Below are 16,207 nucleotides of genomic sequence, written 5' to 3' on the forward strand. Positions count from 1 at the left end.
CCTCTGGTCTGTTCTCCTGCTTCCTTCCCTCCATCTTTGCTCAGTTTACCCATGCCCCCTAACCCTGACTTTGCTGACCCTGATCCCAACCCTGATATTTTTTAACGTGCTATGTTGCTCTTTCACATTTGTTTCTTCTTGTTCTCTGTTGTTGTCCTTTCTCTTCTCGTCGATGTCTATTCTTCAATGGAACGTTCGAGGTTATTATGCCAATTTCCTCGAACTCCAACTTCTGATTTCGCGGTTTTCGCCCCATTGTGTCTGTCTCCAGGAGCCGATGCTTGGTGCTCGTCCTGGCCGTTTTCGTGGCTATTCCTTTCTCTTCCCCCCCCCCCTAATAATTCTTAATATAATTAATTCTCTCCTAATTCTTCTGCTCTCTTGATTCGCTCTGGTGTTTCCTTTGTCTCCTTACTTTTTCCTTCGCCTCTCCATTGTTCTGCTGCTCATATCTTTGTGGGGAAATGGTACACAGTTTGTTCCATTTATCTCCCCCCGAGTGTCCCGCTTTCTCTTCCTGATCTGAAACACCTCCTGGACTCCTTGCTGGAGCCTGTGCTCCTGCTGGGTGATTTCAATTGTCATCATTCTCTTTGGGGTGATGTTCTGACGAATACCCGAGGTCGCCTTCTTGAGCCGTTTATCCTCTCTTCTTCCCTGTCTCTTCTGAATTCTGGTGAGCCCACTCATTTGGACTCTCGGACTCGCACCCTTTCCTGTCTTGATCTTTCTGTTTGCTCTTCTTCTCTTTACTTAGATTTCACGTGGCAGGTTCTTGATGACTTCCATGGCAGTAACCATTTCCCCATCCTTGTTTCCTTTTTCTCTTTTCGCCCTTCCCTCTCCTTCCCTAGGTGGCAGTTTACTAAAGCGGACTGGAACCTATTTACCCTCAGTGCTGCTCTCTCTGACCTCTCCATCGCGCTCTCCTCCTTTTTCATGACACTGTCTTCGACGCTGCCCTCCGCTTCATTCCTCGCTCTTCCTCTCGGGGTCCACGGAAGTGCGTTCCCTGGTGGAATGCGAACTGTGCTCGGGTGTCTCATACTTATTGGGGAGCGGATAGGCGCACTCTCCTTGCTTTACATTCCTCTCTCTCGTCCTGTCTAAGCTCGATTATGGTTGCCCTGCTTACTTGTCTGCTTCTCCTTCTACTCTTCGCCGTCTTGATGCTTTGCACCAAACTGGGTTGCGCCTCAGTTCTGGTGCCTTTCGTTCGACTCCCGTCCTTAGCTTGTATGTTGACACTGGCTTCCTGTCTCTCCAGGACCGCCGTGATCGGTACTGTCTTCGCTATCTTGCGCGGTCCTTACAACATCCTTCCTCTCGCCTCTGTCGTGCTTTAACTTTGCCCCTCCTGCGATTCCTGTTCCTCTTCACTACCTCCCTCTTTCTGTCCGGTTATCTCGCTTACAGGATTCTCTTTCCGTTGGTGTTTCTAATGTTTCTCCTAGTGTTGTTCCTTCTTTGCCCCCATGGAGAGTCCTCCTTCCGCAGTTTTGTACGTCCTTGACCCGCATCACTAAAGCTTTTACCCCTCCTATGGTTCTAAAACGCCTTTTCCTTGAGCACTTTTCTTCTCACTCCCGCTCTGTTTCTGTCTTCACCGATGGGTCTAAGTCTGCGGACGGTGTTGGCTACTCTGTTGTTTTTCCTGATTGCACTTATATGTGTCACTTACCTCCGGAGACTAGCATCTTTACAGCGGAGCTTTATGCTATTCTCTATGCTCTTCGTCTCCTTCTTTCTCGTTATCAGTCCTTCCTTTCTCGTTATCAGTCTTCCAGTGTGTCGTCTCCGAGACGACACTCTGGGAGACGACACTCTGGGAGACGACACTCTGGGAGACGACACTCTGGGAGACGACACGCTGGGAGACGACACATACGACACACTGGGAGACGACACATACGACACACTGGGAGACGACACAGACGACACTGGGAGACGACACACTGGGAGACGACACTCTGGGAGACGACTCAGACGACACTCTGGGAGACGACACTCTGGGAGACGACTCAGACGACACTCTGGGAGACGACTCAGACGACACTCTGGGAGACGACTCAGACGACACTCTGGGAGACGACTCAGACGACACTCTGGGAGACGACTCAGACGACACTCTGGGAGACGACTCAGACGACACGCTGGGAGACGACTCAGACGACACGCTGGGAGATGACACAGACGACACGCTGGAAGACGACATAGACGACACGCTGGAAGACGACATAGACGACACACTGGAAGACGACACAGACGACACGCTGGGAGACGACTCAGACGACACTCTGGGAGACGACTCAGACGAAACTCTGGGAGGCGACTCAGACGACACTCTGGGAGGCGACTCAGACGACACTCTGGGAGACGACATAGACAACATTCTGGGAGACGACTCAGACGACACGTTGGGAGACGACACAGACGACACGCTGGAAGACGACATAGACGACACGCTGGAAGACGACTCAGACGACACGCTGGGAGATGACACAGACGACACGCTGGAAGACGACATAGACGACACGCTGGAAGACGACTCAGACGACACGCTGGGAGGCGACACACTGGGAGACGACACTCTGGGAGACGACACTCTGGGAGACGACACGCTGGGAGACGACACATACGACACACTGGGAGACGACACATACGACACACTGGGAGACGACACAGACGACACTGGGAGACGACACACTGGGAGACGACACTCTGGGAGACGACTCAGACGACACTCTGGGAGACGACACTCTGGGAGACGACTCAGACGACACTCTGGGAGACGACTCAGACGACACGCTGGGAGGCGACACAGACGACACGCTGGGAGACGACACAGACGACACACTGGGAGACGACACAGACGACACGCTGGGAGGCGACACAGACGACACGCTGGGAGACGACACAGACGACACACTGGGAGACGACACAGACGACACACTGGGAGACGACACAGACGACACACTGGGAGACGACACAGACGACACACTGGGAGACGACACAGACGACACACTGGGAGACGACACGCTGGGAGACGACACAGACGACACACTGGGAGGCGACACACTGGGAGACGACACGCTGGGAGACACGTTGGGAGACGACACGCTGGGAGACGACACATATGACACACTGGGAGACGACACGCTGGGAGACGACACAGACGACACACTGGGAGACGACACGCTGGGAGACGACACAGACGACACACTGGGAGGCGACACACTGGGAGACGACACACTGGGAGACGGCACAGACGACACGCTGGGAGGCGACACACTGGGAGACGACACACTGGGAGACGACACAGACGACACACTGGGAGACGACACAGACGACACACTGGGAGACGACACAGACGACACCCTGGGAGACGACACGTTGGGAGACGACACAGAAGACACGTTGGGAGACGACACAGACAACACGTTGGGAGACGACACAGACGACACCCTGGGAGACGACACAGACAACACGTTGGGAGACGACACAGACAACACGTTGGGAGACGACACAGACGACACACTGGGAGACGACACAGACGACATACTGGGAGACGACACAGACGACACACTGGGAGACGACACAGACGACACACTGGGAGACGACACGTTGGGAGACGACACAGACAACACGTTGGGAGACGACACAGACGACACGCTGGGAGACGACACAGACGACACGCTGGGAGACGACACAGATGACACGCTGGGAGACGATACAGACGACACTCTGGGAGACGACACAGACGACACACTTGAAGACGACACAGACGACACGCTGGGAGACGACGCAGACGACACGCTGGGAGACGACGCAGACGACACATACGACACACTGGGAGACGACACGCTGCCAAACCCCCTGTTTATGCATGAAAAGCGGTTAACACACTACTCACAACTGACGACTTCCGAACACTTCCGGAACAAGTGCTTCGCTCACGTCTTCTGTTCGAACCACAATTCTATAAATGCTTCACCCACGTCCTTTAAATATAAATAATTACCAACAGAACCTAAACATTTAACCTAGCCTAACCAGTGCCTAATTATGTACAGTATGCTCAGTACATAATAATATTAATTATTATTTGAGAAAATTAAAGTTTTGAATGAATAGCATGTTAAAATTAATGAATGCATCTTTGGGCCGACCGCTGGATGGAATGGTCTTGATCCGAGGACGGGATGCGTTAATGCAGCGCCAAACCTGCTGTTTATGAATAAGAAACGGTATACACAATTGATGGCGTTCGAACATTTCTCGAATATTGCTTCGCTGGCCACCTCTGTTCAAAACGCCAGCTAATAAATTTGTTCACTTACGAACTTCAAATACATATAATCGCGAACAGAACCTTAACACCTAATCTAACTTACGCTAACTGTACTTAGAACTTTAATATATAACAATAATAATAATGTATAAATGAGAGCCAGTTCTACTCAACTGTCTCTAGCAACTCTAACTCACCAACAAAGACTTCAGCAGCAAGATGGAAAAAAAATAGACGATGCTTTAGCCTTACCTGACGAACTAGACCAACGTTTCAATCTGAAAAAACTCAGAAGAGCTACTAAGAAAACTAAAAATACAGCTCCAGGCGAGGACAAAATCACATACAAGATACTGGACAAGCTAAGATAAAAGGGCCAAGAAGCCTTCTTGAATCTTATCAACAGAGTATTGGTGAAAAGAACTCGACCACTCTCTTGGAACAGTGCAATTATAGTTTCCATTACAAGCCCCAAATCAGGAAATCGAAGACCCATCTCATTAACAAGCTGTCTGGCCAAAACTGCAGAAAGAATGGCTCCTAATCGAGTTCACTGGAAAGCCAATCCACTGCACCAAAATATTTTTGTTTGCAGAAAAGGTGTTGGAACTACAAAATGCCTTATCTCCATCTTGGATCAAATCAATGACAAACCAGGAATCCTTATTTTTTCTGTACGTAGAAAAAGCCTTCCAGCTAGTCAATGCTTCAGCTACACTATGCTACATGATGGCTAAGGATATCAAAGGACACGATATTGCCTTTGCCAAAGGAAGTCTGCTTAACCGAAATGTAAACGTCAAATTCCAAGGTAAAATATCCTCCACAAAGAGGCTGGAAAATGGGATACCGCAGGGAGGAATACTAAACCCCTTTCTATTGAACTGTCTCATGGAACAGTTCATGAAGCTCAAGTTACCAAAACCCAAACTGCTTAACTATTCTGATTACTTTGTGATCATCAATGGCAAAGGCGCCAGAAAGCATGCACAAAAATGCCAAGACATCTTTACCAGGGAAGCTAAATGCATAGCAGTGAACACTACACTGCTATGATTTGTTCATAGCAGTGAAAATGAACAGCAGTACAACCAAAGCAATGGCAGTTAAAATGAGAACTCAAGACATCAGACTCGAAATACAAGGACGCTAAATTGAGTGGGTCACCTCTTATCAATACCTTGGAGTCATAATAGACAGCCAGTTGAAATTCACTCAAGAAATTGAATATTTTCGGCAACATTGTAAAGCCAGAAACTCAGCTTTGCGCTCCCTGACAAGTCTTAGAGATGGTGCATCTCTTTCAGTAATCAAAATGTACTACGTTCAAGCAGTTCGGTCACTCATTGACTATGCTGGTCCTGCTTTTACATCTCTCAGTGATAACCAATGAGAGAAACTGGAAGTGTCTCAAAATGATGCCCTCAGAACAATGCTGTTAGCACCTATATGGACGTGTCGAGAGAATCTAAGAATGGATATCAACTTACCAGCTCTAGAAAACAGGATCAAACAAAGAATAGCCACCATAACAGCGAGACCGTTGGAACTACCGCCAGACTGTCAATCAAAAATAGCATACATAAATCTCTTCTCAAAAACCTCAGTAAACAAGTGCATGGACGGATAATCGGCCAAGATTCTATAGAAAGTGGACTTAAATTTGGACCATTACAAAATAAGGGGATGATAGACCATATTAACACTTTCAGCAGCCTCCTCCATGGACAGAATCGAGTCTAAAGATAATCATTTAAGGATTACCAGTTAAAAAATCAGCATGTGACTCGCAAGGCTCAAAGCAGTCACAGAACAACAAATGAAAACCATCTCAAGACCGACAACCACTCATATCTTCACAGATGGATCAGTTGTTCAAGAAAGAGGTTCTGCTGGGCAGCAATTTACACTAACAACCATGAAGCTTACTGGAGCATATTGAGTGGGTGCTCAACTTTGCAAACAGAATTATATTCCCTGAAAAAGGTCATAAATTATATACTTGAGAATAATTTACTTGATGCCATCATTCATACTGACTTTAAATCTTTGCCCAGGCATTGTTATCCAGCCAGCACAGAGATAATATACAACTCATCACATAAATTCCACATATAGTAAAAGAAGCACACACAATCTAGGGCTGTCACTCACCCTAAATTGGATTGCAAGTCACATTGGCATAGAGGGTAATGAAAAGGTAGACTCACTAGCAAAAACTGCCACTGCTCTACTTTAACTGTACAGGTTAAAATGCCTCTAAGTTCTTCATACATTAAAGAACAAATCAAGAAGAAAATATTCCCACTATCAAAAGTTGCCACAGAGCCAAAGTAGCAGATGGAGGATCCACTGCGATATGGTATGAACAAGCCACTGGGTACTCCTCTTTCAAGGCAGGCAAAAAGATATCCAGATATGTTGCAGTAGCCATACAAAGACTCAGACCTGGTTACAAGTGCTGCTGGGAGATAATAAACCCAATAGTTAAAGAGTGTCATATCTGTGGAACAGATGCAGAGGCGCCACTATTGCACTACTTACAAGAATGTTAAGCAATTGAAGTCCTGTGCATGAAACTCAACATTAATCCAACGACAGCAGCTGCATTCGATGCAAATTCCCCAGCAACTACAATGATTAGAAAAGCAGTTGAAGAATGGGACACATTAGTGAACATTGTGACTCTATATCCGCCACCAAGATAATGTTATTAAAAGAAGACTAAGACCAGTGCGCTAAAACAAAAGAAACGGGGGGGAAAAAAGGAGGAAACCCCACCTCTATTTAAATCTTTGAACCAAATATTACGGTAACAAGTTCATCGCGAATAACCAAACTCAATTACGGGCTCACTACATTTCGTTCTGAGTAGCTAAATCGAAAACAACAAGTATGACAAGAACCTAAGATCAACAAGATCATCAACAATAAATGAGAACAAACCTCTTTTTAATAACAATACTTCAAAATTGAATCATGAGTCTTGGGAGACGGCAGCTGCTTTAACAAGCTTGGCCTTGATGACGATTTGAGAAACAGCAGGTCGTGACTCTGGACATTGTTCACAGGTGCAGTTGTTCTCTGGGTCACTGAGTGTGCACTGGTTCGTATTTCACTAGGTTCGAGTGACCGTAGCAGTTATAGTTTCAGTTCTTAATTTTAATTTTAAAGCATATTACCTTCAGGTTAACTCTGCCGATATATGTGGGCTTTTGACGAAATGGCTACGTCACCTATCCCGAGTTAACCATCGCGGGAGACTTAACTTTTAAACTACTCTGTACTGCCAGAGACAGAATGTACAAGCCAGTAGCTCCCAAGATGGCCACTGCCTGGTGTTTTCTTCTATAAAGGGAATACTGCGCCACCTCAGTATTATCCGACTAAACTCACAATGGCCTCGTGACATTATGATGCTCATCATATGATAGGCCTGGTCAGAGACTAGGCCACGGGGACATTCATCCATGATATTAAGGACAGGCGTAAATATAACAGGTATAAAACAGGCATAACATTTAATTCAGCCTGGCAGAAATTATCCAACATCAGAGAGACACTGGGGACTCAACCGAATATTCACATGGTTCACTTATGGACAATCTTGTATTAACACTTTCATTGACCACTTATCACAAACACGGGTTTCCAAACAAGGGGAAAACATCGGAGTTCCTCTCGGATTTCTGGATAATCAATATAATAGAATGCACAATCAGCAACAATAATGACCTATAAAGCTGACAGTCAATATAACGTGCACATATTATCTAATCGTGTTGTGTGTGTGGAAACCATCCCTGTGACAAGTGGAACAGTAGTGCTTCCAAACAGATTCTCACCTGTTTACCGTAAACTAGGCCCTCACCTGTTCTAGGTGAGTAACAAGGAGAGTAAATCTCTGGATCATCAGTACTTGACGTGAAGACAGTCAATAATAAGATAATAAATTAGAGTTTAGTACTTACAGAAAGCTGAGCATACACTCATACACACTCATGCAATGCTTCATTCACACATCTCGCATATGATCTGAGCGCCTGGTCTTCATGATCGTCGGTCTCAAAGAAGTTTTGCTGGTCCTCCTACAATGACCGCATGTAGTATCTATGTAGATCACCCATAGGGCTTCTGGCAGAGAGACGTGCTTGTGGGACTCGTACTAAGTGGTGTTTGAGGTGTACACAGGTGCTGAATGCGTCATATGCACACAAGGCAGCAGCGGGTTGCAACTCTATTTGGTTCACAGACTATTTGGCTGTCCACTGGTTCATACATAGTTTAGCTTTCATCGGTTCTAGCAACAGAGAGGCGGGTATAGTTTCGGTTCTTCCTTCTCCACTTTTGTTTTAAGACATTTCACCTTCAGTTCCCTTCTGGATCACACAACGTTCACGTGACACCTTTCTCTATCTTTACCTATATAGATGACTGAGATACTGCATGATCAAGGGTTACTATTCTGACTGTTCTACTATACTGTATGTGCTCCAGAGGTATTTTTTGTGCGGTCACTCAACTAAATTGATGAAAATAATTTTATCGCGGGATTCTGGTTGCTTGAAAGAACTCTTCGACGAATTTGGCCACTGTAGCAATTTGACATACAGAATTGAACAATATATATCTAGTTAGTAGGTGATAGTCGAAACATGTCTATTGTAGCGGCTGTCCTTGGTGTGAATACTTGTCTTGAAGCCCACCCTAGTCAGTTCCTGTCCTTTATCTCTAACATTAGCTAACCAGCACTCAGCTGTCTGGCAGCTTCTAGATTGATGATTGATAAAGATTTGGCCACCCCAAGTGTGGCACGGGCATGAATAGTCAGGAAGTGGAGGCAGTTTGAAGCCATTACCAGTATCTGTAACTGATACTGTAGATCTGAGGATGAATAGGGATCTGGAAAGTGGGACAGTCGGAAGTATAGTCTGGAGAGGAAACTTCTGCGTTGCAGAGACTGAGACTAGAATCAGGGCTCAAGCCAGCAAGGGCGAGAACTTTTGGATACATAGCAGAATCAAATACACCGCACAAGGCACCAGGGTGGGGGAGGCTAAGAGGACCGAGCAACAGCCAGAAGTCCTTGTTTGATATTCCACTACGGTTTCGAGGCATACTAGTTTGTTATAAGCTCAACCATGGTCATCTGGGTTTCTGACCTCATGGTTACGTCACCTATTCTGAGTCGACCATCGCGGGTGACGTGACCTCAGTATTTCCAGAGGCAGAATGTACCAGCAAGTAGCTCCCAAGATGTTTGCTGCCTGGTGTTCTCTTCTACAATGGAAATGCTGTGCCTCTTCTATCTCTTTACTAAGTAAACCCACGATGGCCTTTGTGATATCAAAATGCTAAAGAGATCAAAGAAGCTAGGTTATAGTCCAGCAACTATGGAAGACAGACCACGTGCACTTGCCCTGTGAACTGTGGGGACACCTGGTCAGTTTCCTGACTTTAGTGCACATGCAGAAGCTGTGCAATATGCTACTTGAAGTCAGCAGTGGGAAATTGAGACCACACTTTCAGACCGTATTACACATTTTTTTACATTCTTTCATAAATTAAATATTACCTGTGTTATGGAGCCCCATCCAATTTCTCCCCAGATCCGGCTTTAAGAGTCCTATCTTCTGGCCCTGCTGATTCTCTGAGATACAGGGAGTCTGTTGATATATGTGGCGACCTGATCGGCCGCCTGATAAAGGAGAAATTTGCATTTGTAAGTTTGTAGGCTAAAGGGAAAGTAGCACCCTTGAGACAAAGAAAATGGCGCCCCCTGCCTGCAAATTCACCATTTTGTGGATGACGCCAGCCGGCTGCGGATTGGCTGGCTTAGGTCACGTGCCACGGACAACCAATCAGCGCCCGCCATGACGTCACCGAGTGCCCCTGGCGGCACCAGTGGAGGTGGCATTAGAGTTGACATGACTGTGGACGCGAGAGGTCGTGCGTCGATCATCTCTCAAGGATTGGAGGCTCTGGGGGTCTCTCTCAGTGGATGGAGGAAAGCCATCGCAGCCCACTATTGTTACTGGAGACCCTGTGCCTTCTGGGAAGCAAGAAGGAACCAAGTTTATTGAGCAAAGAAGTGCCAAAACTTGAGGAATCGGTCGGCGACGACACTGGAGGGCGCCGCCTTTCGTCCGAGGGTCTGGATGATGTGGCAGGCAGACCTGCTGTGACTAGGTCACATTCACTGAGAATGTTGGAGGGACGGCACATTTCCTAGGACAATGAGCAACGCCCTGTGGAAAGAACGAGTGTGTGTATACAGTGATTAGCATAGTGCCCACTTGGTGAACCAGGATTAGGATATCGGAAACTCTGGGAGTGACTCGGCGAGGACGCGACAGCTTCACGACACTTGAGAACTTGTAACTTGTTACCTGAGTCGTCAAGGACCGACTCAGGAAGCGTGGGAGACTCATACCTTCGAGGGACAGGCGTCGTGAGCCAACAACGTAAAGGTAGATCAATTTTTCCTCCCATTACCCCTTGTTGAGTAGGCTAGATAGGCCACGATATTTATATATGCATGTTGCAGTATAACATTGGTATATTAGTATTAGGGTAGGTAGCCTGAGTCTTCCTTCACTCTTGCCGTGGGTGTAGACTGGAATAGCTAATAGCAGTTTCCCCATGATTGACTGAAGGGGCTCCCAGGGTGAATCAATGGAACCTCTGGGGTGGAACCGAAGACCTGCGGAGGTGGGTACTACGTGATCCTCTCCTGTGGGACCAAGTGACTCTGGTGACTCACGTGAGTCAGAGAGATTGAGTACTCTGTCTCCTGAGCCCCTAGCAGCCACCCTTTCTAGCTATAGCTCCAGCCCAACCCCCGTAACACCTGGTAGTTGTGAATGCTGGATCTGGATGGTGATGGCCCTTGAAGAGAGCAAAGTAGTGTAACGTTGTTAGTGTGACACATTTAAATTTTTTAATTTTATTCAAAACTTCACAATATTAAATAATAGCTTCCATACAGTGCTTTTGTTCCTGGACGAAATTCAGCAAAAAAATCAAAAGTTTGCAGGCTAATTTAAGCCTTGTTTACTTTATTAGGCACATTACAATATGCTGAATTACCAAGTGGAGGTAGATATAACTAGCGAGTTAACGCAGCAGACAGCAAGTCAGCTGAACGGGAATGCGGAACAAGGTAATAAGCGAGAGAGAGAGCACCTAGTTGCATATCAGCCAGCCGGGACTGTGGATCAAGACACAGGTGCGCTGCTGGGTTTAATCAGTCCTCGACACGTTGGCTAATTCTCCCTCACATGTCCCCGTGATGGACCACACTGCACACGGTGTTCCGGTCCATGTTGAGCTTGCTGGTCATGGAGGAGATGCTCCTGATGCTGATGGCGATGCTCCTGATGCTGATGGCGATGCTCCTGATGCTGATGGCGATGCTCCTGATGCTGATGGCGATGCTCCTGATGCTGGTAGCGATGCTCCTGATGCTGGTAGTGATGCTCCTGATGCTGGTAGTGATGCTGCTGATGCTGGTAGTGATGCTCCTGATGCTAGTAGTGATGTTCCTGATGCTAGTAGTGATGTTCCTGATGCTAGTAGTGATGTTCCTGATGCTGGTAGCGATGCTCCTGATGCTGGTAGTGATGCTCCTGATGCTAGTAGTGATGCTCCTGATGCTAGTAGTGATGTTCCTGATGCTGGTAGCGATGCTCCTGATGCTGGTAGTGATGCTCCTGATGCTGGTAGTCATGCTCCTGATGCTGGTAGCGATACTCCTGATGCTGGTAGCGATGCTCCTGATGCTGGTAGCGATGCTCCTGATGCTGGTAGTGATGCTCCTGATGCTGGTAGTGATGCTCCTGATCCTGGTAGCGATGCTTCTGATGCTGGTAGCGATGCTCCTGATGCTGGTAGTGATGCTCCTGATGCTGGTAGCGATGCTCCTGATGCTGGTAGTGATGCTCCTGATCCTGGTAGCGATGCTTCTGTTGCTGGTAGCGATGCTCCTGATGCTGGTAGCGATGCTCCTGATGCTGGTAGTGATGTTCCTGATGCTGGTAGTGATGTTCCTGATGCTAGTAGCGATGCTCCTGATGCTAGTAGCGATGCTCCTGATGCTGGTAGTGATGCTCCTGATGCTAGAAGCGATGCTCCTGATGCTAGTAGCGATGCTCCTGATGCTGGTAGCGATGCTCCTGATGCTGGTAGCGATGCTCCTGATGCTGGTAGTGATGCTCCTGATGCTAGTAGCGATGCTCCTGATGCTAGTAGCGATGCTCCTGATGCTGGTAGTGATGCTCCTGATGCTGGTAGTGATGCTCCTGATGCTGGTAGTGATGCTCCTGATGCTGGTAGCGATGCTCCTGATGCTGGTAGCGATGCTCCTGATGCTAGTAGCGATGCTCCTGATGCTAGTAGCGATGCTCCTGATGCTAGTAGCGATGCTCCTGATGCTGGTAGTGATGCTCCTGATGCTGGTAGTGATGCTCCTGATGCTGGGAGTGATGCTCCTGATGCTGGTAGCGATGCTCCTGATGCTGGTAGCGATGCTCCTGATGCTGGTAGTGATGCTCCTGATGCTGGTAGTGATGTTCCTGATGCTAGTAGCGATGCTCCTGATGCTAGTAGCGATGCTCCTGATGCTGGTAGTGATGCTCCTGATGCTAGAAGCGATGCTCCTGATACTAGTAGCGATGCTCCTGATGCTGGTAGCGATGCTCCTGATGCTGGTAGCGATGCTCCTGATGCTGGTAGTGATGCTCCTGATGCTGGTAGTGATGCTCCTGATGCTGGTAGTGATGCTCCTGATGCTGGTAGCGATGCTCCTGATGCTGGTAGCGATGCTCCTGATGCTAGTAGCGATGCTCCTGATGCTAGTAGCGATGCTCCTGATGCTGGTAGTGATGTTCCTGATGCTAGTAGCGATGCTCCTGATGCTAGTAGCGATGCTCCTGATGCTGGTAGCGATGCTCCTGATGCTGGTAGTGATGCTCCTGATGCTGGTAGTGTTGCTCCTGATGCTGGTAGCGATGCTCCTGATGCTAGTAGCGATGCTCCTGATGCTGGTAGCGATGCTCCTGATGCTGGTAGTGATGCTCCTGATGCTGGTAGCGATGCTCCTGATGCTGGTAGCGATGCTCCTGATGCTGGTAGCGATGCTCCTGATGCTGGTAGCGATGCTCCTGATGCTGGTAGCGATGCTCTTGATGCTGGTAGCGATGCTCCTGATGCTGGTAGTGATGCTCCTGATGCTGGTAGTGATGCTCCTGATGCTGTTAGCGATGCTCCTGATGCTGGTAGTGATGCTCCTGATGCTGGTAGTGATGCTCCTGATGCTGGTAGTGATGCTCCTGATGCTGGTAGCGATGCTCCTGATGCTGGTAGTGATGCTCCTCATGCTGGTAGTGATGCTCCTCATGCTGGTAGCGATGCTCTTGATGCTGGTAGCGATGCTCCTGATGCTGGTAGCGATGCTCCTGATGCTGGTAGTGATGCTCCTGATGCTGGTAGTGATGCTCTTGATGCTGGTAGCGATGCTCCTGATGCTGGTAGTGATGCTCCTGATGCTGGTAGTGATGCTCCTGATGCTGGTAGCGATGCTCCTGATGCTGGTAGTGATGCTCCTGATGCTGGTAGCGATGCTCCTGATGCTGGTAGCGATGCTCTTGATGCTGGTAGCGATGCTCCTGATGCTAGTAGCGATGCTCCTGATGCTAGTAGCGATGCTCCTGATGCTGGTAGTGATACTGTGATACTGGTGATGCTTATAGTGATGCTACTTATCCTGGTAGCAATGCTGCAAACGATGCTAGTAATGCTGGTAGCGATGCTGCTGGTGGTGGATGCGGTGCTGGTGATGCCAATAGCAATGCTGCTGGTGGTGGATGCGGTGCTGGTGATGCCAATAGCAATGCTGCTGATGTTGATAGCGATGTTGCTAGCAGATGATGGGGATGTTGCTGATGCTGATAGCGATGTTATTGATGCCGAAAGCGATGTTATTGATGCCGATAGCGATGTTATTGATGCCGATAGCGATGTTATTGATGCCGATAGCGATGCTGATGATGATAATAGCGATGCTGCTGATGTTGATACCGATGTTGCTGATGTTCACAGCGATCTTTTTCTTAATATTGCTGAGATTCGCTTTAAAGCTTTATGGAAAATTGCGGTCGCAACCAACATCTTTATCATATGATAATAATGCTGTTATTAGTTGTGATGTTACTCCTGCTAATGTTAGTAGTATTGATGTTACTTGTAATGATGTTACTGCTGCTGCTGCTGCTGTTACTTGTGAGGATGTTACTGCTGCTGCTGTTACTTGTGAGGATGTTACTGCTGCTGCTGTTACTTGTGATGTTACTGCTGCTGCTGCTGTTACTTGTGATGATGTTACTGCTGCTGCTGCTGTTACTTGTGATGATGTTACTGCTGCTGCTGCTGTTACTTGTGATGATGTTACTGCTGCTGCTGCTGTTACTTGTGATGTTACTGCTGCTGCTGCTGTTACTTGTGATGATGTTACTGCTGCTGCTGCTGTTACTTGTGATGATGTTACTGCTGCTGCTGCTGTTACTTGTGATGATGTTACTGCTGCTGCTGTTACTTGTGATGATGTTACTGCTTATAGTCTTACAGTAGCAGTTGGTGTTACTGATACAACATCTGATGCTGCTTGTTTTGATGTTCAGACTTTTGATGTTGCTGTTGCTTTGCCTAGCAGTGAATTTACTATTTTTTATGTTTCTGATTTTTTTCTGTGCTGCTATTACTATTGATGATGATGATACCAACGCAGAGACACGATCCAAACACCCTGACTTTGAAGCACAAGCTCCTGATGTTATACAAGTAGCAAGAACAAACGCTACTTATGTTGGTGCATGTAATACCCCATCAATATCCCCTATGCTATGACATTCATCCACTTGTTCTGTACCACCTCGCCCAAAGATAATACAAGCCTGTGCAAAAGCATGGTAAATAAGTCTTTGGGAATATAAGGAGTGACCTTGCGAAACGCATCCTCTTGGCGTCAGACCAAAAATAAAAGTGTGGAAATGAACATTGTTGAGTTAATTTTTAAACTTCACCCAACTGTGAAGAAAAATATAAGAAATATAAAAACATTTGCGTTAAAATCATTAATCTTACTCTTTCAGTCATATTCAACAATATTATATATAATTATATATATTAGTATATTTTGGTAGCAGTCATTCCTGTACACATATATTATTAAATATGACCGAAAAAGTAAGATTAATAATTCTAACACGAATTTTCTCAATATTTCTTATGTTTCTTTTCACTGTCGATGCTAATTGAAAAATCAATTCTCCAAAATTCATTTTTATTTCTAGTCTGACACGACACTTGAACGCGTTTCGTAATAACTTATTACATTTTCAAAGATTTTACTTTACACACACACAACTATAACCTGCAAACACTAAACAGAGTTTAAACAGCTTTCATTTTATACCTGCATTTGGCAGGTGTTGCAATTCACACAACACAGAATTATGCTCAAATGCCTCCTTCAGCTCCTGCAGATGTCTGACATCAGGTACCTGTGTAAAAATGTCATCAACATACCTGCAGTATATGGCCGGTTTCAAGTTCATGTCAACTAAGACCTTTTGTTCGATGGTACCCATGTAGAAGTTCGCAAACAGAACACCTAGGGGAAAACCCATGGCAACCCCATCTACTTGCTTATACATGTGCCCATCCGGGCTCAAGAAGGGTGCCTCTTTAGTAAAAGCTTGGAGTAGTTTCCTTAGAATGTTTTCTGGTATGTCAAGAGGAGTACAGGCCGGATCACGATACACTCTGTCCGCTATCATCCCGATTGTTTCATCCACAGGTACGTTGGTAAACAGTGATTCTACGTCCAACGAGGCTCTTATCCCTGTGGCCAGTGTTCCC

General features: G+C 46.8%; 3 protein-coding genes across 3 annotated transcripts; 1 reads left to right on the plus strand and 2 right to left on the minus strand.

The window, feature by feature from the left end:
* Nucleotides 1-1,717: 1,717 nt before the first annotated feature.
* On the minus strand, nt 1,718-2,527 carry LOC138372595 (uncharacterized). Its single transcript, XM_069338082.1, has one exon. The coding sequence runs from the start codon at nt 2,525-2,527 to the stop codon at nt 1,718-1,720; it is 810 nt and encodes a 269-aa protein (XP_069194183.1).
* A 22-nt stretch (nt 2,528-2,549) lies between these two features.
* LOC138372596 (mucin-2-like) lies at nt 2,550-10,783 on the minus strand. Its single transcript, XM_069338083.1, has 4 exons — nt 10,681-10,783; nt 9,867-9,989; nt 9,150-9,291; nt 2,550-3,876 (listed from the first exon to the last, which is right to left on the minus strand). The coding sequence occupies exons 1-4, from the start codon at nt 10,781-10,783 to the stop codon at nt 2,550-2,552; spliced, it is 1,695 nt and encodes a 564-aa protein (XP_069194184.1).
* Nucleotides 10,784-11,582: 799 nt separating this feature from the next.
* Nucleotides 11,583-14,471, plus strand: LOC123760452 (otolith matrix protein OMM-64-like). Its single transcript, XM_045746139.2, has one exon. It carries the CDS (start codon nt 11,583-11,585, stop codon nt 14,469-14,471), a length of 2,889 nt encoding a protein of 962 aa, XP_045602095.2.
* The last annotated feature ends 1,736 nt before the right edge of the window (nt 14,472-16,207 follow it).

This window comes from Procambarus clarkii, chromosome 39 (genome assembly GCF_040958095.1).
Source record: "Procambarus clarkii isolate CNS0578487 chromosome 39, FALCON_Pclarkii_2.0, whole genome shotgun sequence".
In the NCBI taxonomy this organism is placed as follows: Eukaryota; Metazoa; Arthropoda; class Malacostraca; order Decapoda; family Cambaridae; genus Procambarus; species Procambarus clarkii.

Bases quoted from the DNA above. Each gene is read 5' to 3' on its own strand.
- LOC138372595 (XM_069338082.1), bottom strand. From the start codon at position 2,527: ATGTCGTCTTCCAGCGTGTCGTCTGTGTCATCTCCCAGCGTGTCGTCT.
- LOC138372596 (XM_069338083.1), bottom strand. From the start codon at position 10,783: ATGGGAGGAAAAATTGATCTACCTTTACGTTGTTGGCTCACGACGCCT. The intron at 9,292-9,866 runs GTAATATTTAAT...TGTATCCAAAAG, and splicing joins GATGGGGCTCCATAACACAG to TTCTCGCCCTTGCTGGCTTG. The intron at 3,877-9,149 runs GTAATGGCTTCA...ATGCATAAACAG, and splicing joins AGTATCAGTTACAGATACTG to GGGGTTTGGCAGCGTGTCGT.
- LOC123760452 (XM_045746139.2), top strand. From the start codon at position 11,583: ATGGACCACACTGCACACGGTGTTCCGGTCCATGTTGAGCTTGCTGGT.